This window comes from Trichomycterus rosablanca, chromosome 4 (genome assembly GCF_030014385.1).
Source record: "Trichomycterus rosablanca isolate fTriRos1 chromosome 4, fTriRos1.hap1, whole genome shotgun sequence".
NCBI lineage: Eukaryota > Metazoa > Chordata > Actinopteri > Siluriformes > Trichomycteridae > Trichomycterus > Trichomycterus rosablanca.
This window is the reverse complement of record NC_085991.1, coordinates 8,077,986-8,104,620: the sequence shown is the minus strand read 5'-3', so window position 1 is coordinate 8,104,620 and position 26,635 is coordinate 8,077,986. Positions and strand designations below refer to the sequence as shown.

Genomic DNA, 26,635 nt, shown 5'->3' with positions numbered 1-26,635 from the left:
AAGATAAGAACGAGACTGGAGAAATATAGCATCAATGGGAGAGTACAGGTCAAAAAGAACACAAGGGCAGCTGCCACATAAAAAACATCCAGATGACTTCTAGGTAATATAATAGTCTAGACTGAAAAATCTAAGGTAGAAAGGTGGATCTTTTTGGAAGACGTTTTTTTTTCTATTTTATTTATGCATTCTCTCAATTTAGCATAGTCAATTTGTCTTCTGCTCCTGGGGGATCCCTGATTGCAGTCGAGGTGTGTATATTGCTGCTGACGCCTCCTCCGACCAGCATGCAGCCCTTTGCGGAACCCCTTTTCACCGATGCACTCTGCACAGGTGCCTCCATCTACCAATCAGTGTCCTTACACACTTAGGCATCCAGCCCTAGCAGAACCGTGTCTGCTGCAGGCACTACCAATTATGCTAGCTAGATGGCGCCCAGCCGACCGGTGGCAAAGCCGAGTTTTGAACCGAGGAGTTCAGAATGTCCGTGCTGGTGTGCTAGTGGAATATCCCGCTGCGCCACCTGGGCACTTTGGAAGATGTTTTTGGAAGTCCCATTACATACATTATGGAACCATTAATTCTGCTCTTGATCAGAAAATCCTGAAGGAGAATTTCCACTTTTCAGTTTGTGACTTAAAGCTCAAGTGCAGCAGGACAATGACAAGTTGGGTTATGCAGAAGGACAATGATCCAAAGCACACAAGAAGGTCCATCTCTGAACGGATCAATAGAAACAAAATTAGGAGCGGCGGAGTCAAAGACCAGACCTGATTCTTACTGAGATGCTCAAAATCCCTTTAACATCAAGCAGCCAAATTCCTTCACTGTGATGTAAAAGATGCATCATAAGTTATTGCAAACGTTTTATTTGCAGTTGTAACCGCCATCGGTGGCACAATCATTTATGAGGGTTGGAGAAGAAAGAGGGGGGTAACTATCAGGTGTTCTCAAAACACCACTGGGGGAAAAGAGCCAGCTTTTTTATTCTAAAAGAATACTCTCCTAATATTTCTGCAACTGTCAGAAAGCAAAGCTGGAACTCTTTTAAAAGCAAGTCCATACTGACAGGGCCCAAAGTTTAGGCTGTATATCATCAAACAACAAAACCAAAAATCCTAGGTTAGTCAGTGTAACAGATTGAGCTGATTTAGCTCACGTATTCTGTGTGTGATGTCATGCCATGATGTATCTTTCGCTTATCTTTTTTTAAGAGCACTTTTTTAATGCACTGTTGGCACCGGGCCTACTTAAGCTGTTTTGATATAGGAGATGCACAAAGTAATGGAAACAATATGTTAATATGGAGGAATAAATGAGAAGTGGGGATACCCTTAAGAACAGCTATTATTGTTCTTAAATTGGAGTTTGTACCAGAATAAAAAATAGATAATAATAAATAATAATAATCATTTAGTTAATGAAGGAGGGATAAAGGATATGGAGCTTTGTTTCGCAGTCTGCTTTCCAAAACCTGCCCGTCATTGAGCTTTGATCTCCATTCCTTTTTGCTATGACTGCATCTAACAATTATTTTAAGTATTTAGTAATTCTATCATTGATACAGAGTTTATATACAACATTACATAGATAAATCTGTTAACAGTAGGATCGTTTCAGTCAGTAAACCAGCCTGTGAATACTGGCCTATATTATTCATTTGGTGATATACACTGATCAGCCATAACATTAAAACCACCTCCTTGTTTCTACACCCACTGTCCATTTTATCAGCTCCGCTTACCACATAGAAGCACTTTGTTGTTCTACAATTACTGACTGTAGTCCATCTGTTTCTCTGCATGCTTTGTTACCCCCTTTCATGCTGTTCTTCAATGGTCAGGACTCTCCCAGGACCACCACAGAGCAGGTATTATTTAGGTGGTGGATGATTCTCAGCACTGCAGTGACACTGACATGGTGGTGGTGTGTTAGTGTGTGTTGTGCTGGTATGAGTGGATCAGACACAGCAGCGCTGCTGGAGTTTTTAAATATCGTGTCCACTCACCGTCCACTCTATTAGACACTCCTACCTAGTTGGTCCACCTTGTAGATGTAAAGTCAGAGACGATCGCTCATCTATTGCTGCTGTTTGAGTCGGTCATCTTCTAGACCTTCATCAGTGGTCACAGGACGCTGCCCACAGGGCGCTGTAGGCTGGATATTTTTGGTTGGTGGACTATTCTCAGTCCAGCAGTGACACTGGAGGTGTTTAAGAACTCCAGCCGCGCTGCTGTGTCTGATCCACTCATACCAGCACAACACACACTAACACACCAATACCTGCTCTGTAGTGGTCCTGGGAGAGTTCTGACCATTGAAGAACAGCATGAAAGGGGGTTAACAAAGCATGCAGAGAAACAGATGGACTACGGTCAGTAATTGTAGAACAACAAAGTGCTTCTATGTGGTAAGCGGAGCTGATAGACTCTTTAGTACTTTATTGTTGCTCTTAAGTTGTTTTAAAAACCTTAAATACCAACATGCTAGCTGTCCGTTCTGTCCGAGAGTTAAAAAATCTCTTTGTTAAAGTCTCTGGTACTTTAGTCATATACAGGCAAGGAAGCCATTTAGCAGACAGGCTAGGGTGGCAGGCTATTAGTTATTAATCCTACTACGAGAAATCCTGGGACACGAGGTCTTTATTTATTTATATGTGAATTTAAGTGTAAACCTAACATGATGTAATTGACTTGAGTTTCTGAGATACATTTAAAGGTAAATAATAGCCAGTACCATTTGCCAGCACCATGTGAAAATCGTTTATATCCCTTATCGTTTCCGATGCTTTGTGCTTTGTCACTTCATACTGTTGTTGTGGTGCACATCGAGAAGTGCAGTGGTCAACACACTGTGCCATGGGGGCTTGTTTCGATCGTGTAGCCACTAGCCAGCTGTTGCAGTTTTATGGTTCGTTGCAGTTTTATGTTGTCGTTTTATGGGGAAGTAAAGGCAAAGAGGATTACTTCTGAAGGTGCCTATCTGTTCCTGTGGAATTCCCACTGTGATGAATGGGGCCCAAGTGATACTCGTTCATGGTGGTCTGAAAACTATTTTGCGTCAGTAAACTGGGCCATTTTTAAAGATGACAAAAGCAGGTATTTAGCCAAAGCCAAGAGCGGTCTTTGAAACAAAGACAGACGGAAAGAGAGAGAGAGCAATAAGACATGTATTGTATATATCATGAGGCTTGAGTTCACCTTTTATAGCAAACAAGCTGTTTATATTAATAAATACCATTTACCGTATTAGAGCATTTAAGTCAAGGTTTCTCCATATTCTTGACCAGTTATCCCATTTAAAGGATTTACAATATCTGTTACCCCACTACAACCCCACTCCTTATCTTGAGAGCATATTCCACAGAATGTTTTTTATTTGTCATTTCATTTTCATTCACTTTATCTTGGTCAAGGTCACGTCTGGTTCGATTTCACCGGGCTTAACGCAGGAATACTTGGGTAGAAATCCATTGCAGGTCTTCAACCATGGTTAATAGGTTGTAAAGCCTTTCTGCAAGCCCAACTGCATCTCAGGTCACTCAGTCTGGGGTCAAAACCTCATGGTTGAGAACCAATTGCCCATGTGCAAATATGTTTACTTCATTTCTATTTTTCCATTTATACAGTATGTTTGTTCAATTTCTAGATTTTATTCAACCACACCTTGGGTGTTCGTGTCTATGTGGGTGGGTTTCCTTTGTGTACTTTGTTTTTTCCCACTTCCACTTCCAAAAACATGTAGAGGGTAAAGCATCTACTTTAAATAACTCTGTGCTGTGGGTGAACGAGTGATTGTGAGGTGCCCTGTGATAAGTTTGCATCCTGCCAGGGGGTTTATTCCACTTAAACATTGTGTTTTAGGTACCATTAGTTCCACCACAACCTTGAACAATAAGAAGCAGTTTCTGAACATGAATGACCTGCATCACTTTAATGTATTATTTGAAACTAATATTTAATAATTGAAGTGGTAGACCACGTAAAATGACAGGCGCATAGCGCGCAGAGGTCACCGACTTTCCACAGAGTCAATCGCTACAGACCGCCAAACTTCATGTGGCCTTCAGATTAGCTCAAGAACAGTGTGTAGAGAGCTTCATGGAATGGGTCTCCACGGCCGAGCAGCTGCATCCAAGCCTTACATCACCAAGCGCAATGCAAAGCGTCGGATGCAGTGACGTAAAGCACACCGCCACTGGACTCTAGAGCTGTGGAGACGTGTTCTCTGGATTGACGAATCACGCTTCTCCGTCTGGCAATCCGATGGACGAGTGTGGGTTTGGCGGTTGCCAGGAGAACGGTACTCGTCTGACTGCATTGTGCCGAGTGTAAAGTTTGGTGGAGGGGGGATTATGGTGTGGGGTCGTTTTTCAGGAGTTGGGCTCGGCCCCTTAGTTCCAGTGAAAGGAACTCTTAATGCTTCAGCATACCAAGAGAGTCCTGACCTCAACCCGATAAAACACCTTTGGGATGAATTAGAGTGGAGACTGTGAGCCAGGCCTTCTCGTCTAACATCAGTGTCTAACCTCACTTCTAAAAGAATGGTCAAAAATTCCCATAAACACACTCCTAAACCTTGTGGAAAGTCTTCCCAGAAGAATTAAAGCTGTTATAGTTGCAAAGGGTGGGCCGACATCATATTAAACCCTGTGGATTAAGAATGGGACGTCACTCAGGTTCATGTGTGTGAAGGCAGACGAGCGAATACTTTTGGCAATATAGTGCATGTGTGTGTGTATGTGTGTGCATGTAATAAAGTAACTGAATATGTTTTCATTATATAACAAAGATTAAAAGTTTATTATTAATATTTACGACATGCGTACTTAGGCCAAATGTTAAGTTAAATTTTATGCTATTTTATGACACAGCCACTGTATGATATTTAGGATAATTTAAATTCTCAGAAACACTAAGCTCCTGTTTTCTTCCTCAATAAGTTTGCATGTCAGAAGTGAAAGTTGGACCAGGTCCAGAAAACAGTAGGTGATTTCGCTAATGAACCAGACCCTTTAGCATGTTACAATAGGCCATTAAGATTAAGACCATCTAAAGCAGCCAGACTAGTGATAGGAAGCTTTCCAGCTTTGAACACATAGGAGGAGAAAATGACTTGTGACATATTGAGCAGAAAAAACTCAAAAGCATACACTGCGCATTATCAATGCCTGAGAAAAGCCTGGATGTGTTTGTATGTATCACAGCAATAAAGTAGATTAAATAAGGCCTGTTAGGCAACATTTCAAATAATTATGTGCTTTTCGTTCAAGGCAATTGTTTACAAATTATTTAAAACAAGTGTGTGAAATTGTTCACTCTTAGTGTTAAAAAAAATCAGTTTATTTTTTTTTTTTACCTGATACAGTGGTACCTTGAAACTCGACATCAATTGGTTCTGGGAGTGGCGTTGAGTTTAAAAGGCATCGAGTTTTAAGGTATTTTTTCCCATAAGGATATATGGGAAACCTGTTAATGCGTTATATGGTCCCATAAAAATGTTTTTGACACTTATACACTGATCAGCCATAACATTAAAACCACCTCCTTGTTTCTACACTCCATTTTATCAGCTCCACTTACCATATAGAAGCACCTTGTAGCTCTACAATTACTGACTGTAGTCCATCTGTTTCTCTGCATACTTTCTTCACATTGTTCTTCAATGGTCAGGTCCACCACAGAGCAGGTATTATTTAGGTGGTGGATCATTCTCAGCACTGCAGTGACACTGACATGGTGGTGGTGTGTTAGTGTGTGTTGTGCTGGTATGAGTGGATAAGACAGCAGCGCTGCTGGAGTTTTTAAACACCTCACTGTCACTGCTGGACTGAGAATAGTCCCATCAACCAAAAATATCCAGCCAACAGCGCCCCATGGGCAGCAACCTGTGACCACTGATGAAGGTCTCTAGAAGATAACTCAAACAGCAGCAACAGATGAGCGATCGTCTCTGACTTCACATCCACAAGGTGGACAAACTAGGTAGGAGTGTTTAATAGAGTGGACAGTAAGTGGACACGGTATTTAAAAACTCCAGCTGCGCTGCTGTGTCTGGTCTACTCATACCAGCACAACACACACTAACACACCACCACCATGTCATTGTCACTGCAGTGCTGCGAATGATCCACCACCTAAATAATACCTGCTCTGTGGTGGTCCTGTGGGGGTCCTGACTATTGAAGAACAGGGTGAAAACTGGCTAAAAAGTATGTAGAGAAACAGATGGACTACAGTCAGTAATTGTAGAACTACAAAGTGCTTCTATATGGTAAGTGGAGCTGATAAAATGGACAGTTAGTGTAGAAACAAGGAGGTGGTTTTATTGTTATGGCTGATTGGTGTACACAAGTATAATATAAAAAACACTGAATACAATTAAAAAACTGTTAAAATCAATAAATAATACAATAAAAGGAAGAAGAACATAGTGTTAGTGTCTTAGTGGAGAGAACACATGAGCAGTAATAATTAAGAGAGGTTTAGTGTTTCTGTGTCGTTCCTTCAATACATTAAGTCACATTTTTTCACAGTTTTTTTTTATGATAACTGTTTTAGACTCTCTTAGAAAAGCTGATTCTCATCATTCCTCAGCACCACAAGCTATAACACAAGTTTAAAAGCGAAACAGGAGGAAAATCCAGCTAAACACAGATACATGTGGAGCTTTCAGAAGGAATTTGACGGTTATTCCACACAAATGCAGATTCGTCTCATATTCGCACTTTGACGTTTTATCGCACCACTCAAGCCAAGCGCTTGAGCTTTAAGGGAAACGTTGAGTTTAAGAGTACCAATTTCTTGACGAAGGGTGTCGAAGATTCAAATTTAGGGGACGTTGAGTTACACGGTACTGTATTAACAATATATGCTACTTCACCACTGATAACTAATTATTAAACACAAAAGTAGTTGCTTCAGGATTAAAAGAACAAAATTAGTTGAAGAAAAAGCAGATTTTTATTGTTCTGAATACACTGTCTTAAGACATTGCATTGCACATCAAGGAAACAAAATTTACCATCCATTTAGTTGATTTTTCAGACCATCTTGTTGAATTTTGATAGAATAAAATTGTTTGCAAAACTACTACTATCTACTTCTTTTTATAAGGTTAAAAAGTGTTTAGGATATCAGAAATGTCTAATAGCCACAGGCACAATTGAAAAATAAATATATATCTGGGTCAGGTTACTCTCCCACATCTGTTTCCATGTTTGTCTGTAGAATCAATTATTTGTTTTTCTTTTCTTAAAGTCTGAACGGTTGTAATCTCTCTACCGCAGGGCTTACCTGACTGTAAAGGAATTGAAGGAGCTGCTTCACTTGAGCAGCTCAGACACACTCAATGTATACTTTGCCAAATCAGCTCAGGAGGAACTTGCTGGGGCTGCGACATGGCCCTGGGCTAAAGAGGCCCTTACACACCAAGGTGAGAGCCAGTTTTTTCCCCCAAAACTTGCATAGGAAACTGCTAACATACTGATACTGATCATCTGGTGCATCTTAATAATAGTCATAGTAAGATCTTTACCTTCAGTCTAATTTCTAACACAAGCATTTAAAAATATTTAAATGACTATGTTTATAATCTCTCTTCTGGTAGATGGATGAATGGATGGATGAATAGATAGATAGAGGTACAAGGCAATAAAATGCAGTTAGCATCTACCAGAAGTGCAAATAGTAACACTGTGCAAGAAACAGAGAGTATCAGTAAACGTATATTCTATGATTAATATATAATTACAACTATAGCTATTTAGCGATGTAGTGTGGGGTAGTGTGGATAGAAACTGTTCTTGAGCCGACTGGTCCTGGCACGGATGCTCCTGTATCTCCTCCCAGAAGACTTTTGAAACATAATAACTGTAAAAAATACAATAGCCAAACAGCTTTTGTTAAAAACCAAGAAGTGTTTTTATCTCTAGTTAGAAATTGTTTGATGTGGTGGAATGTGATCTCCTCTGATGTTTAGGATACGTTAGGACTTTCCTGTCACACTCACTCACTTTCTTAACCGCTTATCCAACCACTTAACCACTTAGGGTCGGGATGGGGGGGGGCAAGGATGGCCTTGCGCCCATCTTTTCAATAGGCGCAAGACACACAGTAACACCCTAGACGGGATGCCAGTCCATTGTAGGTCAGACACACACAGACACGGGGAAAACATGCAAACTCCTCACAGAAAGGACCTAGATCGGCGTGCCTGGGGATCGAACCCAGGACCTTCATGCTGCAAGGCGACAGTGCTACCCACCGAGCCACCGTGCCGCCCCTTTTTTGTCACATCCTTATAAAAAATATTCGAAGAGGCGCCCAGGTGGCGCAGTGGGATATTCCACTAGCACGCCAGCGCAGAGATTCTGAACTCCTCGGTTCGAAACTCAGCGTTGCCACCGGTTGGCTGGGCACCATCTAATTGGCAGTGCCTGCAGCAGACACGGTTCTGCTAGGGCAGGGAGACCGGACTATGTGGGTGTGGTCTTCAAAAGCTGTGTAAGGCAGATAGGTGCCTGTGCAGAGTGCATGGGTGAAAAAGGGTTGCGCTAAGGGCTGCGTGCGGATCATCGGAGGTGTGAACAGCAATGTACCCACCTCGACTGCAATCAGGGATCCCCCAGCAGCGGAAGACAAATTGACTACGCTAAATTGGGAGAAAATAAATAAATAACTACAAAAAAAACTAATTTTAAATAGCTGTTGGTACTTTTAACCATATACCTGCCCACTCTTTTCTTCTTTTTTTTTTTTACATTTTCTCCCCCTTTACCGCGTCCAATTATCCAATTTGCATCACGCCTCCTCTCTGTCTATGCCGAACTCTGCCCTGACCGAGATCGAAGCTAACCTACATCCCCTCCGAAACATGAGCAGCAGCCGCCTGCATTTTTTCACCTACACATTGCCGAGTGTGGCGCCACCTAGCGTTGCATGCGGAGAGACACACCCTAAGAGCACTCCTTCCTCATCTCTTGTGCAGGCGCCTCTAATCAGCCGGCAGAGGTCGTAACTGCACCATTCTGACAGAGAGAAACCCACTTCCGGCCCCTTGTCCCGTCCCCCAACTGAACAACCGGCCAAACAAATCGTTGTTCATGTAGCCACTCAGCCTCGAGCCGGTAAGGCAGAGCTGGATTCGATACGATGTATCTGGAATCCAGCTCTGGTTGCAGCGTGTGCTTTTTTACCGCTGCGCCACCTGAGCGGCTCCCACCCTTTTGTTCTGTATAAACAGAGCAATAACGACATTACAAATGGAGTGTGATCAACTCATCTGACATTTAGGATACCTTAAGACTTTTCTGTCACATCCTTATTAAAATATTCTAAGAGCCAATTTAATAATAATAATAATAATAATAATAAGTTCGATTTATATAGCGCCTTACTTTCATACTCAAGGTCTCTTTACAAGAACGGAAAGATTGTTGTAAAGAGTTCTATAGTTTAGGGGCCATGACACCGAAAGATCTTCCCCCTGCCGAGACCAGTCTGAAAGTAGGGATGGCAAGGAGGCCAGCATCAGTGGGGGCAGGACCTTGCAGAGACTTGTAGTTTAGCAATTATAACAAAGCTCTTCATTGAAAACAATTAACAAGGTGTAGGGTCTTACAAAAGTCAGATCATTAAGAAAAAGTGAAGAAGACTTACATTAACATATTCCTTCCATTTACTATGTTGCCTCTAAAAATGCCACACACTTATTGTGCAATTCTTTGTTTGTGCTAGCATGTACGTACATCATCAGAGCTTTAAATCCTTTATTTTTTCTCAGTTCTCTTCCAACATTTTTTCCCTTTTCCTCCTCGTTCACAGCTCTCACATTTTACAAGATTAATGAGCCGTTATCCCAGGCATAAAAGTTAACACTTGAAACACGCATAGATTTCCCCCTGCAGGTTGCTCTCAATCATTAAGGCCATTGACTGAATGGAACGTAACAAAAGGAGGAAACAATCCTGGACCAACCACCACACAAAACAAAGGAGGAGTGCTTGCCCTTTTCTCCTTTCTCCTTGCCAGCTGATTTTATAGTATATGAGCTCATTTAAACAAAATAAAAGGGCACTTACATAAGATCAAAACTGCTTATGTAACTGCACCTCCTATTGATTTGCAGTGCATATTCAGACAGCTTGAGCTTGGCCTTTCTGGTTATGACTTTAACTAATGAGATCATTTTGGCATTTAATAATTAGCAAATGAGTGCAAATACCTGCTACAAGCTTTGTGTAGTTGTTAACTATTTAGATTGTAATGATTTAATGTATTAGTAATAACTTATAATGCATTTCAGTTTAGCTGCAGTACCACAGTATCAAAACACCTGATAAAAAGAGGAAGAAAAAAATAAATCAAAGAAACAGGCATTTTGTGATACCCAGGAGGCCAAGCGTACAACTCAGTGTGTTGCATTTAGACCCCAGGGATGGCATGCATTCCACACATGCAAAATGTTTCTTTCTCAGGTATGAACTGAGCACAGAAGAGTTGAACCCACACACCCATTGTTTTGGTTAACCTTTTGGTAACTTGATCAGACAACATTCCTCTTTTTCTCCGATTTTCGCCCCAAATTTTCTCCCCTAATCTTCACCTCTAACAATACAACCCTCCACTGCTGACTGAGGAGCTTTGCAACTGACACATGCCCCCTCCGACACGTGAGCACTACCGACTGCCTCTTTTCACCTGCACGACGCGAGTTCATATTCGGATCAGCCTTGTGCATGGAGAGCCACACCCTGATCAGCGTTATTCCCCAACTCTGAGCAGGCACCATCAATCAACCAGCAGAGGTCGTAATTGCATCAGTCATGAGGAACCCTGGTTCGACTCGTCCCACCCCTCGAACAACAGCGAACCGTTGTTCATGTGGTAGCCCTGACCAGCTGGATGTTAGAGCTGAAACCCGAAATGATGTATTCAAAATCCCTAGCTCTGGTGTGCTAGCGTATTTTACCGCTGTGCCACCTGAGCAGCTGTGATGATTTTATATTTGAAGTAAAAATATATTACATAGAGTATGTCCATGCAAACCTTTTGCCTTCTGAGGCTTAATAACATCATTATATAAATAACTCTAATAACACAAATGATGCCAGAGGAAAAACCTTTAGGCCACGTTAGTTATAATTAGTTCAGGCTTTTTGTTACAATTGTTAATTTATAAAGTACCTTTTTTTCTAGGTGGAATGATACTGAACCCCTCCTACTTCGGCACTGCTGGTCACAACAACACCATGATCCATGAGATGGGCCACATCTTCGGTTTGTACCACGTCTTCAAGGGGGTAAGCGAGCGCGAGTCATGCAACGACCCGTGTCAGGAGACCATGGCCTCTATGGAAACTGGGGATTTTTGCGCTGACACGGCTCCAACTCCAAAGACTAAAGCATGCAGAGACCCCGGCCCAGTCAACGACACCTGTGGACTAACACAATACCAGAATACACCATACAACAACTATATGAGCTACACAGGTATGAATGTATTTTATATTCACAATACATTCTTTTTTTAATTACATTTAGTGACATTCATTGTTAAATATAGCCAAATTATTTTCACATCTGATATGTAGTAATAGTGGAGCTAACTATGATGGCTAATCTTACTCCTGTACATGGATCTAATGCAGTGGCGGCTGCTGGTCTTTTAAAGAGGGGAAGCTCATTGTCGGCTTACATCATAAAATGTGTCAATTTATTTATATATAAATGTATAAATTCTCCCCTTTGTTAGTTTTCAAGAAAATGGCCTGAAATGGTTTGCAGTTTGTCTTTCGACTTCACTCGCAAAATCCGCGATGGGACTGAAGCTCTCAGTGATAGCTGTCAATCAAAACGGGATTCAGCCTTTCGACTGATCCTCCAATCATCTTGCAGAAGCTCAGCGTCCAGACCCGCCCACAGCCCCATTCACCCCCATAGACGCTCAGCGTCCGGGGGCGGGACAAAATCGTGGCATTTATCCAATGACCGGCGAGTTTCGAAGTCCCGCCCATGCAGCCCCATAGAAGCAAAGAGACGCTCAGCGTCTGCGGGTAAATGCATTGACGCTCCGGGAATGTATGAGTTAAGTTAACAAAATCGAGTCGATTTGTGATAAGCAGCTGATTCTGAACGAACTCGTCTTCAAGATGAACGTGTTCTAACGCATTTGTCAATGAAATGTTAACACAACTGTACATATTTGACCATTTAATTTTTGACATTTCAGGGGAAGCTGAGCTTCCCTTGCAGTCTGAGAGAAATCGCCACTGATCTAATGGCATTAACAGGAATGAGATCTGGCAGCCTAATACTGACTACTGAATATCCAGTTGTTTCTGGAACAGCTTCTTTTCCTCAGCTGTCACAGACTTAAAATATTACTAACAAGTCCTAAAGTCTTTAGTAACTATCAGCCTGGTATCACCTTTCACCTTCAAATTTTTATTTACCTTTGAACTTGTGTCTTCTTTTTATTACAGATGACAACTGCACCGACCACTTTACACCAAATCAAGTAGCTCGGATGCACTGCTATATTGACCTTGTGTACAAAAACTGGGTCATGGACAGAAAACCAACTCCCATTCCTCTTGCTCCAATGGTGATCAACCAAGATGACAACTCTGTTTCTATTCATTGGCTTCATCCAATCAGTGGGCCTCTCATGCAGAGGTAAAGTGAAAATCAACCAATTTCAGTTAATAATCTAGCCTAGGTTTGTTATTATTTTGAATATAGCAGGAATGATACTAAAATATATTTTAAAATAAAATATATTACATACACATCTTCCTGTAAAATATCAGACTGACCAATTCTAGCCAATTTCTCAGTATATGTGTTTTAATAACTAAGAAAACCCTGTAAAAACACAGTGTGACAGATTTCCACTTTAACTTTTTACCATAACTGCTCAACATTCTCTAATATTTGTGAGAATTTTGTCAGCTTGAAATACTTTGTACCATGTTCAAAGTCAGGCGTCTATGCTATAAACACAGGTCAGCCATAACATTAAAACCACCTCCTTGTTTCTACACTCACTGTCCTTTTTATCAGCTCCACTTACCATATAGGAGCACTTTGTAGTTCTACAATTACTGACTGTAGTCCATCTGTTTCTCCTCATACTTTGTTAGCCCCCTTTCACCCTGTTCTTCAATGGTCAGGACCCCCACAGGACCACCACAGAGCAGGTATTATTTAGGTGGTGGATCATTCTCAGCACTGCAGTGACACTGACATGGTGGTGGTGTGTTAGTGTGTGTCGTGCTGGTATGAGTGGATCAGACACAGCAGTGCTGCTGGAGTTTATAAACACCTCACTGTCACTGCTGGACTGAGAATAGTCCACCAACCAAAAATACATCCAGCCAACAGCACACCATGGGCAGCGTCCTGTGACCACTGATGAAGGTCTAGAAGATGACCGACTCAAACAGCAGCAACAGATGAGCGATCGTCTCTGACTTCACATCTACAAGGTGGAACAACTAGGTAGGAGTGTCTAATAGAGTGGACAGTGAGTGGACACGGTATTTAAAAACTCCAGCAGTGCTGCTGTGTCTGATCCACTCATACCAGCACAACACACACTAACACACCAAAGCAGGCTAACAAAGCATGCAGAGAAACAGATGGACTACAGTCAGTAATTGTAGAACTACAATGTGCATCTATATGGTAAGTGGAGCTGATAAAATGGACAGTGAGTGTAGAAACAAGAAGGTGGTTTTAATGTTGTGGCTGATCAGTGTATTTCTCCTGATACTGCCTTTTTTGCATTTTCTCATTCTGAGGCTTAGACTGTTAAGAAGATAAACAGCATAGCCAAATAGTTGTCCCTGTTTTATGTAAGTAGCAGAATATATATTATGTAAACAAAACAAAAATAATTGAATACACTATAGAAGTAATTTGATTCAGGAGCACACTTTGTAATAGGTTTGTTTTTGTGGACAATAGTTGTTGTTGCTGGACCAACAACAACCAGCACTGCAATAACACAATCATGGTAATGACATAGTAGTGTGTGTTGATCTAAAACAAGTTAAACATCGTAATGTAAAGCTCTTTTTAAACTTACTGGCCTCTTATTAGGAGCACGTACTCTGTTAATACTTGTTGAAGGTGTGCACTTGGAAACTAGAGCTATTTTCCTTTTTCGTGTGTTATTCCTCCTCTAGTTTTGTATTACTGGACAGCATCTGATAACATGGTGCTGTAGGCTTTAGATTTTTGGTTGGAGCATTGTTTTCCCCTCTTGCATTTACATGCATTGACATGTTAAAAAAATCCAATGACACTGGATCACTTTATTACCACGTTATTACCACGGTTTTGTCATTAAACTGCTAAGAATAATCTTTTATTTAAATAACATCGTCAGTGGGGATCATATGGGTGTCTCTTTTGTTTGATAAATAGGATATGGGGGTGACAAAGTGTACAGAGCAACAGATCATCATAATCAATGAATAAGTACCAGATAGATGTACCTAATAAAGTGCTCGGTGAGTGTAAAATAGAATATAGTGCAGTGCATTTGGTAAGGCTATGAATGTCACTGCCAGTCATATACACTGATCAGCCATAACATTAAAACCACCTCCTTGTTTGTACATGCACTGTCCATTTTATCAGCTCCACTTACCTTATGGAAGCACTTTGTAGTTCTACAAATACTGACTGTAGTCTATCTGTTTCTCTTCATGCTTTTTTAACCTGCTTTCACCCTGTTCTTTAATGGTCAGGACCCCCACAGAGTAAGTATTATTTAGGTGGTGGATGATTCTCAGCACTGCATTGACACTGACATGGTGGTGGTGTGTTAGTGTGTTGTGCTGGTATGAGTGGTGCTGGAGTTTTTAAATATCGTGTCCACTCACTGTCCACTCCTGTGTCTGATCCACTCATACCAGCACAACACACACTAACACACCACCACCATGTCAGTGTCACTGCAGTGCTGAGAATGACCCACCACCTAAATAATACCTGCTCTGTAGTGGTCCTGGGAGAGTCCTGACCATCGAAGAACAGCATGAAAGGGGGCTAACAAAGCATGCAGAGAAACAGATGGACTACAGTCAGTAATTGTAGAGCCACACAGTGCTTCTATATGGTTAGTGGAGCTGATAAAATGGACAGTGAGTGTAGAAACAAGGAGGTGGTTTTAATGTTATGGCTGATCAGTGTAAATGCTGTAAATGTGAATTGATGCCATATTTATAGGAAGTTGTTGTTCGCATTTATAGAGACGCCGGGGTGAATTGCCAGTTGTGTGACGAACACGGAGTGTTCCATCAATATGCCTACAAAGCCACATCGCCCCATTCTTGTGACACCAGTGGCTACTGGACTCCAGAAGAAGCCGTGGGTCAGTATAACACGATATCAGTATAACAGTATAACACGATAATCACAACATACTGTACAATTTGATTACGTAACTCGAGCTAGTCAGTCTCCTCTCAGACCATCCCAGTCCTGTTTTGTGTCATTTGTCTTGGAGGGGAAAAAAAAAACACTGACTAACATATGATTTCAGTTGAGGTGATCATGCCATTCATCCAGTCAGTGACTTAAAAAAAACCACCACCAGATTTTTGATTAATGAGGATTCAGAGCTTGGGCTGTTCTCACTTTTGCTGGCTCACTTGCCAGGAGGATCCTCATGGCCAGGTGCGTGCAAGTCCTTAGGAGTCTGGAAAAGCTTAGGCGATAAATTCTAAAATAATAATTGCCAGTACAAAGAACTCTCCCTCTCTCATGAAGAAGAAATAAATTGGCTAGGCTTCAAGTTTTTGGTAATATTGGGTAGCTTCCACACCTGGCTCATCATTAAAAAAAAGCTATGCGCATCCTGTATCATGTTTGAACTCATTTTTTATTAAAGCAGATGTTACTGATTATTCTAATCATGGCTTGCTCGCTGTTATCTGCCCACTCACTGACATATCATGGATTAAACTGTATATTTGTAACATGGAGGCAGGTCTTTTCATTTGCCCATACATGAGCTCCTTGAAAAGGAGAGCACGGTTAAACTTTGTGTGTGTGTGTGTGTGTGTGAAGTAGTAAAGTGATTTTTGGATTCGCATTTTGTTTTTCCTAACATTTTTCAACAGCATTAATTTCTGGAGTTGAAAAACTGAACTTCTTAAAGAGTTGGAGTCTCATGAGATAGTGGTGCTGTTTCAAGTCTGCAATACATTTCAATGCGACCTCTTGTTTTGAGTTTATTTTTAGTCATTTCATTGCCTTTAAAACAACAATAGTGTTTCAAGAACATAATATAGGGTTTGGGGTATGCCAGAAACAAGTTTGATTGTATTAGTGTGCGTGTGTGTGTGTGTGTGTGTCTAACCACAGCTGCAAATAACAGAAAGATGGTTTAGGCTGCTAACAGAAGGAGGGATGATGTGTGGACAGATCTCATCGCTTTCTTTCTTCCCAGTGGGGTCATTTGCACTGCATCTGATACAGCCATTAATTCCGACCTTGCTCTGTTTATCTGACCAATTGAGTTTTTATGGTTTGCCGTGGCCTACTGAGCTTTAACTAGCGTGCATCCACACACATGCAAGGCCATACTGGGTGCAAAGGAGCATGACTGCAAGCTTCTGTTTGCCTCTCTAGCTGTCTGTTTTTAAACTCAATCATTCTTTTCTACTTTTTTTTTCCTCTCCACGCCATGTCCGTCCTTCTGTTTCTCATTCGTCTTTGGCTGTCTTGTCTCTTCTGTCAACTTAGATTTACAGCCTTAATGACAGCTCATCCTGAAAGTTACAAAAGTTCTTAGAAAAAAAAACAAATAAGTAATTGTATAACCCCAAATCAGAAAAAGTTGGGACAGTATGGAAAATGCAAATAAAATAAAAATGCAGTGTTCCTTACATTTACTTTAACTTTTATTTCATTGCAGACAGGATGAACCTGAGATATTTCATGTTTTATCTGCTCAACTTCATTTCATTTATTAATAAACATCCATTCCTGCATTGCAGCGCTGCAACACATTCCAAAAAAAGTTGGGACAGGGGCAATTTAGGGCAAGTAATGAGGTGAAAAAACTGTATAATGATGTGATTCCAAACAGGTTATTGTAATCATGATTTGGTACCAAAGCAGTCTTTGATGAGCAAAGATGATCAGAGGATCTCCAGTTTGTCAACAAATGTGTGAGAAAATGATTGAAATGTTTATGCATATTTCTCCCTCTACAGTGCATAATATCATTAAACCATTCAAGGAATTGGGAGGAATTTCAGTGCATAAAGGCCAAGTGCGCGAGCTTAAGCTGAACACCCGTGAGCTTCGCCACTCAACAATAGCTGATATAACCACATGGGTGAGGGATTACTTTGGCAAACGTTTATCAAGCACTACAATACAGAGTTACATGAACAAATGCTACTTAAAACTTTACTGTGCAAAAAAGAAGCCTTATGTTAACCATGTCCAGAAGTGGTGTCAACTTCTCTGGGCTCAGAGGAATCTAGGATGGACCATCACACAGTGGAAACGTGTATTGTGGTCAGATGAATCAGCATTTTAGGTCTTTTTTGGAAAAAATGGACGCCGTGTGCTCCGGACCAAAGACAAAAAGGACCATCCAGACTGTTATCAGGAACAAGTCCAAAAGCCATGTCATGGTATGGCGCTGTGTCAGTGTCCTTGGCAAAGTTCATGTACACTTCTGTGATGCAGCATTAATGCAGAAAAGTACATTGAGATCTTAGAGCAACATATGCTGCCTTCAAGACGACTTTTTTTCCAGGGACGTTTATGCATTTTTCAACAAGACGATGCAAAACCACATGCTGCACACATTACAAAGGCATGGCTGTGGAAGAAGAGGGTACGGGTACTGGACTGGCCCGCCTGCAGTCCTGATCTGTCCCCAATACAGAATGTGTGGAGAATTTTGAAAGGAAAAATGAGACAACAACGACCCCGTACTGTTGCACATCTTAAGACGTGTTTGCAGGAAGAATGAGACAAAATAAAAGCTGAAACACTGAATCACTTGGTCTCCTCGGTGTCAAAACGTTTTTTAAGTGTGGTGAGAAGGAATGGCAACATTACAAAGTGGTAAATGCTTTACTGTCCCAACTTTTTTTGGAATGTGTTGCAGGCCTGAAATGCAGGAATGGATGTTTATTAATAAATGAAATGAAGTTGAGCAGATAAAACATGAAATATCTCAGGTTCATCCTGTCTGCAATGAAATAAAAGTCAAAGTAAATGTAAGAAACTGTAAGAAATTGTAAGAAATATGGGGTTGTAGACTCCTCTTATACCAAAGTTAACGTAATAACTTTAAATCACAAGCGATCTTGCAAAAATGGAATTCTCAATAGCACAAAATAATAAAAACATTGACATTATACCAACAATCAAACATGGCATGAAAGAGTTGTTTGCTGGCTCATGACCTGAATGATTGTTGGTATTGAGAGATAGATGAAAATTCTTTAGGCACATCCGTTAAGGCTTAACTGGGTTATGCAACAGGGCAATGATTCAAAAATACACACCACTATAAGAGATAAAATATAAGAGAATTAAAGTTTGGAGTGACCTAATCAAAATCCTGAATTGAATTCAACATAAATCTGTGTAAAGAGCGAAAACAAGGAAGTAACACACAAAGACCTGATTGATGGATCTGATTTAACACAGTTTGACATAGAAGATTAGTGTGAAAGAGCAATTTCAAATCATCATCATATCATCATCATCTTTTCAGCTTGTCCATTCAGGGTCGCGATGGTAACAGGGCAAGCAAGGAGGGTTCTCAGGTGTTCCCAGTCCAGTCGGGAGATATAATCCCTCTGCCACGGGTCTCCTTCCCATTGGCCATGCGGGAGGCATACGGGAGGCATCTTTATTAAATGCACAAACCACCTCAACTGGCTCCTCTCCATGCAAAGGAGCAGCGGTTTTACAGATCGCTGAGCTCCTTACCCGATCACAGAGAGTAAGCCCAACCACCCGCCAGTGAAGACTTATTTCAGCTGCTTATATCCACGATCTTGTTCTTTGGTCGTTACCCAGAGCTCATAACCATAGTTTTGTTTGTTTATTAGGAGTCATGTTTTACACTTTTGGTTACATTCATGACAGGACACAGTCATGGACAATTTTGTGTCTCCAGTTCACCTCACTTGCACGTCTTTGGACTGTGGGAGGAAACCGGAGCACCCGGAGGAAACCCACGTGGACACAGGGAGAACATGCAAACTCCACACCCCCACCTGGGGATCGAACCCAGGACCTTCTTGCTGTGAGGCGACAGTGTTACCCACTTAGCCACCGTGCCGCCCCATGACCATAGGTAAAAGTGGGGATATAGACTGACCAATAAATTGTAAGCTCTGCTTTTTGGTTCAGCTCCCTCTCATGGCTGTTAAAGGCAATGTTAGCAGTTATTAAGTTATGGAGCAACTATTATAATTATATTATGCTTTACTAAATGTTATGTTTGTTTACTTTACTAGGGTATTTACTTTTTACGCTAACGTAGGTGTGTTTTAATAAGGTGTGTCTTAAACGTCAGATATGTTCTTTCCAACTTGCTTGTATTAACTTTACCTGCTGAGATGCCGGTACTCTACTTTATCTTTGCCTGAAAGCTCAGTCAGCGTCATTGCACTTTCTGGCTATTAGAACTAAGTGTAGCTGGCCCCACATTAGGACACATGCCCAGCATGACTGTGCCAGTTGGTGGGATAAGGTGCTGCTTGTTCATTTCCATCCCCATCTCATTCTGGGTTTTGACTTTTTTCTGAGAACTTGCCCTTTTGTGGGCTATGGATGTTTTTGTGTCTTTCATTTCTTACTTTGTTTCAGTTACTGTGGTCACTGCTTTTATTTTCCTGTTACCCTGTTTGTTTGTGGCTTTTTAGCTATTTTATCATCCTACCTTGTTTAAGCTTCCTGCAATTTAGATTCATTTTCATTTGTTGAGGGTGTAGGGCTACACCTGGTGCCTCTGTGGCAATGTGCAACCTGTCTAGTTACAGTTGAGGGTGGCACTGTGGCTCGGTGGGTAGCACTGTCGCCTCACAGCAAGAAGGTCCTGGGTTCGATCCCCAGGCGGGGCGGTCCGGGTCCTTTCTGTGTGGAGTTTGCATGTTCTCCCCGTGTCTGCGTGGGTTTCCACCGGGAGGTCCGGTTTCCTCCCACAGTCCAAAAACATGCAGTCAGGGTAATTGGAGACACTGAATTGCCCTAGAGGTGAATGGGTGTGTGTATGTGTGTGTGTGTGTGTGTATATGTGTGTCTGCCCTGCGATGGACTGCCCCCTCGTCCAGGGTGTTACTGTGTGCCTTGCACCCATTGAAAAGCTGGGATAGGCTCCAGCAACCCCCCCGCGACCCTGATTGGATAAGCGGTTAAGAATGTGAGTGAGCTTGGGTTGTACTGATTGTAGGAATGTGTATGCAGATGCACAGCATTTTTATTGAATAAAGAGGTGAACACTCTTGTTTTTTTTTATTCTTTAGCATTATTATTATTATTATTATTATGATTATTATTATTATTTCAAACCCACATGTACACATTTTCCCATACATTTTTGTTTTACTAAAAAAATACAAAAATAAATAAATTGTGGATTCTTGTCCATCCTAATTAAGGCATTAGTTTTTGTTTTTTTTCCTTATTTTTATTTTTTTTTTTGCCCAGTTGCACCTGGGCCCTACAATCGACTGATGTCTGGGGAAGTGTGCTTCACATCTACTGCCAGGACATGTGGTTTTTCCCAGACTTACTACCTTCTCTCCCTCCTTCCTTTTCTCCTATTTTCTTCTCTCTCTCTATTTGTCTTTAGTCAAACCATTTTTTCCTACGTCCTTTACCAAATACAGCTGACATGACAGCACCTCCCTAGTTTTACAAACTTAACGTAGTGAAAAACAAACCAAAGCAATGTTAAAAGCAACTAAAGCACTATATATACACCGATCAACCATAACATTAAAACCACCTCCTTGTTTCTACACTCACTGTCCATTTTATCAGCTCCACTTACCATATAGAAGCACTTTGTAGTTCTACAATTACTGACTGTAGTCCATCTGTTTCTCTGCATGCTTTGTTAACCCCCTTTTCATGCTGTTCTTCAATGGTCAGGACCACTACAGAGTAGATATTATTTAGGTGGTGGGTCATGCTCAGCACTGCAGTGACACTGACATGGTGGTGGTGTGTTAGTGTGTGTTGTGCTGGTATGAGTGGATCAGACACAGCAGCGCTGCTGGAGTTTATAAACACCTCACTGTCACTGCTGGACTGAGAATAGTCCACCAACCAAAAATATCCAGCTAACAGCGCCCCGTGGGCAGCGTCCTGTGACCACTGATGAAGGTCTAGAGGATGACCAACTCAAACAGCAGCAATAGATGAGTGATCATCTCTGACTTTACATCTACAAGGTGGACCAACTAGATAGGAGTGTCTAATAGAGTGGACAGTGAGTGGACACGGTATTTAAAAACTCCAGCAGCGCTGCTGTGTCTGATCCACTCATACCAGCACAACACACACTAACACACCACCACCATGTCAGTGTCACTGCAGTGCTGAGAATGATCCACCACCTAAATAATACCTGCTCTGTGGTGGTCCTGTGGGGGTCCTGACCATTGAAGAACAGGGTGAAAGCAGGCTAAAAAAGCATGCAGAGAAACAGATAGACTACAGTCAGTAATTGTAGAACTACTAAATGCTTCTATGTGGTAAGTGGAGCTGATAAAATGGACAGTAGGTGTAGAAACAAGGAGGTGGTTTTAATGTTATGGCTGATCAGTGTATATCAAATCTTTGGTCGCAACAGTTGGCCTGATTGCATATGGTTGTACTTGTGGGAGGAAACTGGAGCACCCGGAGGAAACCCACACAGACACAAGGAAAACATGCAAACTCTGAGCTGCCTGGCCGGAGAATCAAGCCCAGGAATTTCTTGCTCTGACGCACTGCACCACCCTCCTGTCGCTATATAAGATGTTGATGTGTGTGTGTGAGTGTGTGTGTGATAGATTTTATTTAAGGAAGTCAGTAAAAGTGTGCTTAATTGTTTGTGTATAGGTGCTCCTGATGTCTACCAGCCATGTGAGCCAAGCATGCGTACCTGGAGCCCTGAGTTTAGCCTTTATGATGCCAATATGAGCTCTCCATGTCCTCAGACTGGGGGCTGTGTTCTGCAGTTGTACTTCCAGCATCCTGTTGTTCCAGACACTTTGAGTTTGTGGATCACGTACATTTCTATCAGTAAGTACTGGACTACTTCTGTTCTGTACCGATGAGTACCTGTAAGAATATCAAAAATATATATTAAAAATTTTAACTGTTTAAGTCATAATATTGTAGTTGGATTATATCCAAGTATTATTACGTATTCATACAATATACTGTAATCTATCTGGTATGTACATTTATTAATTATTTTATAATTATCTATAATATAGCTACCATGCGAATGAACTTGCAGACTGTAGCCCATCAGTGACTCTCTACATCGCACTGTACTACATTTATTAATCTAACAGGACCCTAACTGACCAGACGATATTTGGGTGATGGACTGCAAAGACAGTAACATGGCAATGTGTTGTTTTGGTGTGAGCGTATGAGGTGCAGAAGGGTCGGAGGGATTTTTAAACACCTTAATGTCATCATTGGAAAGAAAATTCCGACCAAAATATAAAGAGTTCCAACCAAAATATAAAGCCAGCATCTTGTGATGACAAATTTCCCACTAATAAAAGACTAGAGGAAGGTTAATACACATTAAACATGAAAAAAGAAAATAGCTCCAGCCTTTAACTGTACACTTACGATGAGTGCTAACAGGGCTTGGATGACTAGTCAAGAGGCCAGTAAGCCGGGACAGCATTTAAAAATTCCAGCAACATACACACATACCAACACAACATGTTAGAGTCACTGCAGTGTTGAGAATTGTCCACCACTCAAATCATATTTGGTCAGTGGGGTTCTATAAGGGTCTACCATCACCAGAACAATTCGTCTGAATGTCTGACTATAAGATGTGAGCTGGTGTACAGCTTTTTAATGGATATTTACATTACATTTACACTAGCAACACCCTAGCAACCATGTTAAAACCCCCTTCCAATCACTTGGGACACAATATCAGCCACATAGCCATAGTGTGACAACCCAGATTATAAAGACATCAAGGTTTTCTTCATTCAATTTTTATTTAATGTCTGACTGTAAGATGTGGGCTTGTGTACAGCTTTTAAAATGAGATATACATTACATTTACACTAGCAACACCCCAGCAACCATGTAGCAACCCCCTTCCAATTACTTGGGATACAATACCAAGCACATAGCAAAAGAGTGACAATTAATTAAGCAATAGAACACGAGAGGGAGTGTGTTATCGCGAATAACATCACGGCTGTGATGCCGTAGATCATCACAGCCGTGATGTTATTCGCGATAACACACGACCTCAAGTGTTCTATTGCTTTTATACAACAGTTTTTACAAAATAAAGAAAGAAAATAAATCCCTGAATATGCTTTAATACTGACAATACCTTCCGCCAAAAAGTAGTTCCACAACGATTTGCTGCTAGGCATACAGTTTAACACTACAAAGTAACGCTAGTTTGGAATAAAAATAATAAGTGAATATAAATAAGCGAAGATGAAAGGAAAAGGAGAAAAAGCTTAAAATAAAATTAATTAAGAATTAAAAGATAGAATTTGGTTATTTATTAGAGTTATTGCGTTATTTGTATATGTTACTCTGCACACTTCCGTTCATTGTGCAGTTAGAAAAAAAAGGCTGCTCGGTAGGATGTGCATCGGCATCAAACAGTCCGGCTTGTGTGCATGAAGCTTGTCGTTACTGGCAACGCGTCAGCGGGGAAATACAGTTGTGGTGTGAAAAGGTCTTGCTGTTGTCACAAATATCAGCACGGTTAGAACGCTTCTCAACCAATCAGATTGTAAAGTCGGAACTAACTGTTGTATAACTCAGATTATACATCAAGGTTTCCTTCATTTAACCTCTGGCTATGAAATATACACTGTGGATAGGTATTTTAATGTAATAAAGTTCATGTTTACTCTAATTTTTCCTTGTGAAAAAAATGGTTAATCAGAGAATCACATGCTCTGGAGATCAGCAGTGGCTCTGATCACAGAATCATGTCCATCTGCCCTGCCACTAATGGCCTGGCAGGGAACACAGAGGCACAGATGACTGTCTTTGGCATTCTTTTGAATGAGAAAGTCTCTGTGTCTCATCAGTGGTAATGCACTGCAACTGGGAGATCCTTTTAAAGGCTGGTTCATGCCTCTGTGAAAAGGGGCAACACCACCCTGTTACACTCACTCACTCACTCACAACTATGCCACATTTCAGATCAATATACCTGTGCTCCACAAACATTTTAGCACTGGAAGACAATAAATGCACTGTCTTATTGTTTTTTACAAAACTGTTTAAATGGTGGTTGATCTCCTGATAATTCTTTTTTTATATATAAATATCCCCAAAAACCAATATAATTTCGGTATTGTAATGCTCTTGGTGTTTTTACTCAGATGATCATTTTAATGCAAGAATAACTACATACAGTAAACTACATAAAAGCAGTTTGACATCATATTTCAACTAGCATTTTTATTGTGTCTGTTGTGCTTTTAGATAGCCAGGCAATCTCTGATGTGGAGTTCATTTTGGAGACGGGCGAATCAGTTCACACAGGACCCCAGCATGTTTTTTGCGATATTCCTCTTACTCTGCGTGTAAACAGCAACAAGAAAGTGAAGGCTGTAAAGATTTCCACCTTTGATAAGAAACTGGAGATCGATGCTGTGCTGTTAACCTCCCGACCTCAGAATCCTCTTTGCTCTGTCTGCCGTCCACTAATTTACCATGTGCTGCGAGATCCACCCATTAAGGAGGGCTCGGGAGCGGCCACTTTAAAACACAACACATACACAGACAGGTAGGATGCTGTTGGCCACACACACACACATACACACCAGTCAAACAGATGTGTATTATTTCAGTATAATGTACCCCGATTTATGTCACATTTGTCTGCTAAATAGTGTTGACCGAATCCTGGATAATTTCTCACAATAGGTCAAAACCTTTGAACATCAATGATTCAGAGCTGTTTCATCTCCAAAAAAGGTTCTTCCACTGACAAAAGAGAGAAAAATAAAATCAGAATAAAGTTACGTACAATAAAGGAGGAGAAAGACAAAAGAAAAGTGGAGAAACTGTAATTTAAACCAAATGTGACCATTTTATTCGTTTTTTTCACTGTTCTATCTGTCTTGCTTTATTACTAGAGGGTCAGGCTGCTCTAGAGTATGTGAGAAGTAAGTGACCTGTCATTTGGTGTGTCACGATGGTAGAATAGGAAAGTCCAGAGGAAGGGGCTGCACTGCCACCAAGAGGTCTTAAAAAACAAAGCTGTGGTCATTCTGCACATTATACTACAAGACATTATTGATGCTGCCTTTTAAAAATGCTTATTTGCAAAACATCACATCGATATAAGTCCTCTATTTGCTCGAACAGGAGTTTTATTACAAGACCAAATCTACAGTAGTTAGGTGAACTTACCAGACATAATTTAAGACAGTTATTAGTAACTCTAGCCAGCCTAACTGCATGTCTGTAGACTTGTGGAAAGAAACCAGAGCACCTGCAGAAAACCCATGCAGACAGAGAGATCATGCAAGTCCACACAAAAGGACCCTTGCCAGTAAATCCGAGCCCTTCTTGCTGTGAGGCGACAATGCTACCCACTTTTTGTGTTGTGATTTGAATAGATATGGAATTGCCATTTTTACCCAAGAATCTATCATTGCTGATTACTTAATTAACCTTATTACAGTTAAAACATGGTCTTTAAATATTTATACCAATCACAAACTGCAATGTCTCAACATGGTCTTTGAAAAATTCATGAGCTGAAAACTTTTATACATATATTATTCAGATTCTTTTTGGCACTCCAAGTTGTTGTCAGGTGCATCCTGTTTCTAGAACTCAATATGAGTCTACCTGTTGCATTTTCAGTTTAGCTGGAAGGCACACAATTGGGTCCCACAGTCATCACTGCATTTTCATGACAAATCAAGCCATTAGGTCCAAGAATCTTCATAATCAAATTATGCCAAGTGCTCCCAGAAACACAGTGACCTCAATAATACTGAAATAGGAGAAGATTTGCATAGCCTTGTACCTTCCTATAGTTTTCTGTCCAGCCAAATTGGGCATCCTGGCAAGAAGAGATTGGAGAACTTGTTTTCCTGCAGCACTCCATAAATCAGGCCTTTTTGTCACAGTGGCAAGATGGAAGCCACTGTTGAGTAAAGACATATGACAGCATGTAAAGAACTCTGGCAACATGAGGAAAAAGATTCTCTGGTCTGATGAGATGAAAAACTTTTCCCCTTTTTCTCCCCCTTTAGCGCATCCAATTGTTCAATTTGCATCGTGCTTCCTCTCTGTCTATGCCGAACCCCGCCCTGACCGAGGAGATTGAAGCTAACCCATATCCCCTCCGAAACATGGGCAGCAGCCGGATGCATTTTTGCCACCCGCACATTGATGAG

The 26,635-nt window shown here is 41.0% G+C and overlaps 1 protein-coding gene across 1 annotated transcript in view; it reads left to right on the top strand.

Moving 5' to 3' along the window:
- The window catches only part of pappa2 (pappalysin 2), an 80,673-nt gene that overhangs the window by 6,064 nt on the left and 47,974 nt on the right, over positions 1 to 26,635 (top strand). Inside the window, exons 3-8 of the mRNA XM_062993918.1 lie at positions 7,289 to 7,434; positions 11,199 to 11,492; positions 12,485 to 12,677; positions 15,263 to 15,384; positions 22,104 to 22,286; positions 24,705 to 25,008. Of these exons, the coding sequence (XP_062849988.1) occupies positions 7,289 to 7,434; positions 11,199 to 11,492; positions 12,485 to 12,677; positions 15,263 to 15,384; positions 22,104 to 22,286; positions 24,705 to 25,008 (1,242 nt within the window). The remainder of the gene's footprint in view (positions 1 to 7,288; positions 7,435 to 11,198; positions 11,493 to 12,484; positions 12,678 to 15,262; positions 15,385 to 22,103; positions 22,287 to 24,704; positions 25,009 to 26,635) is intronic.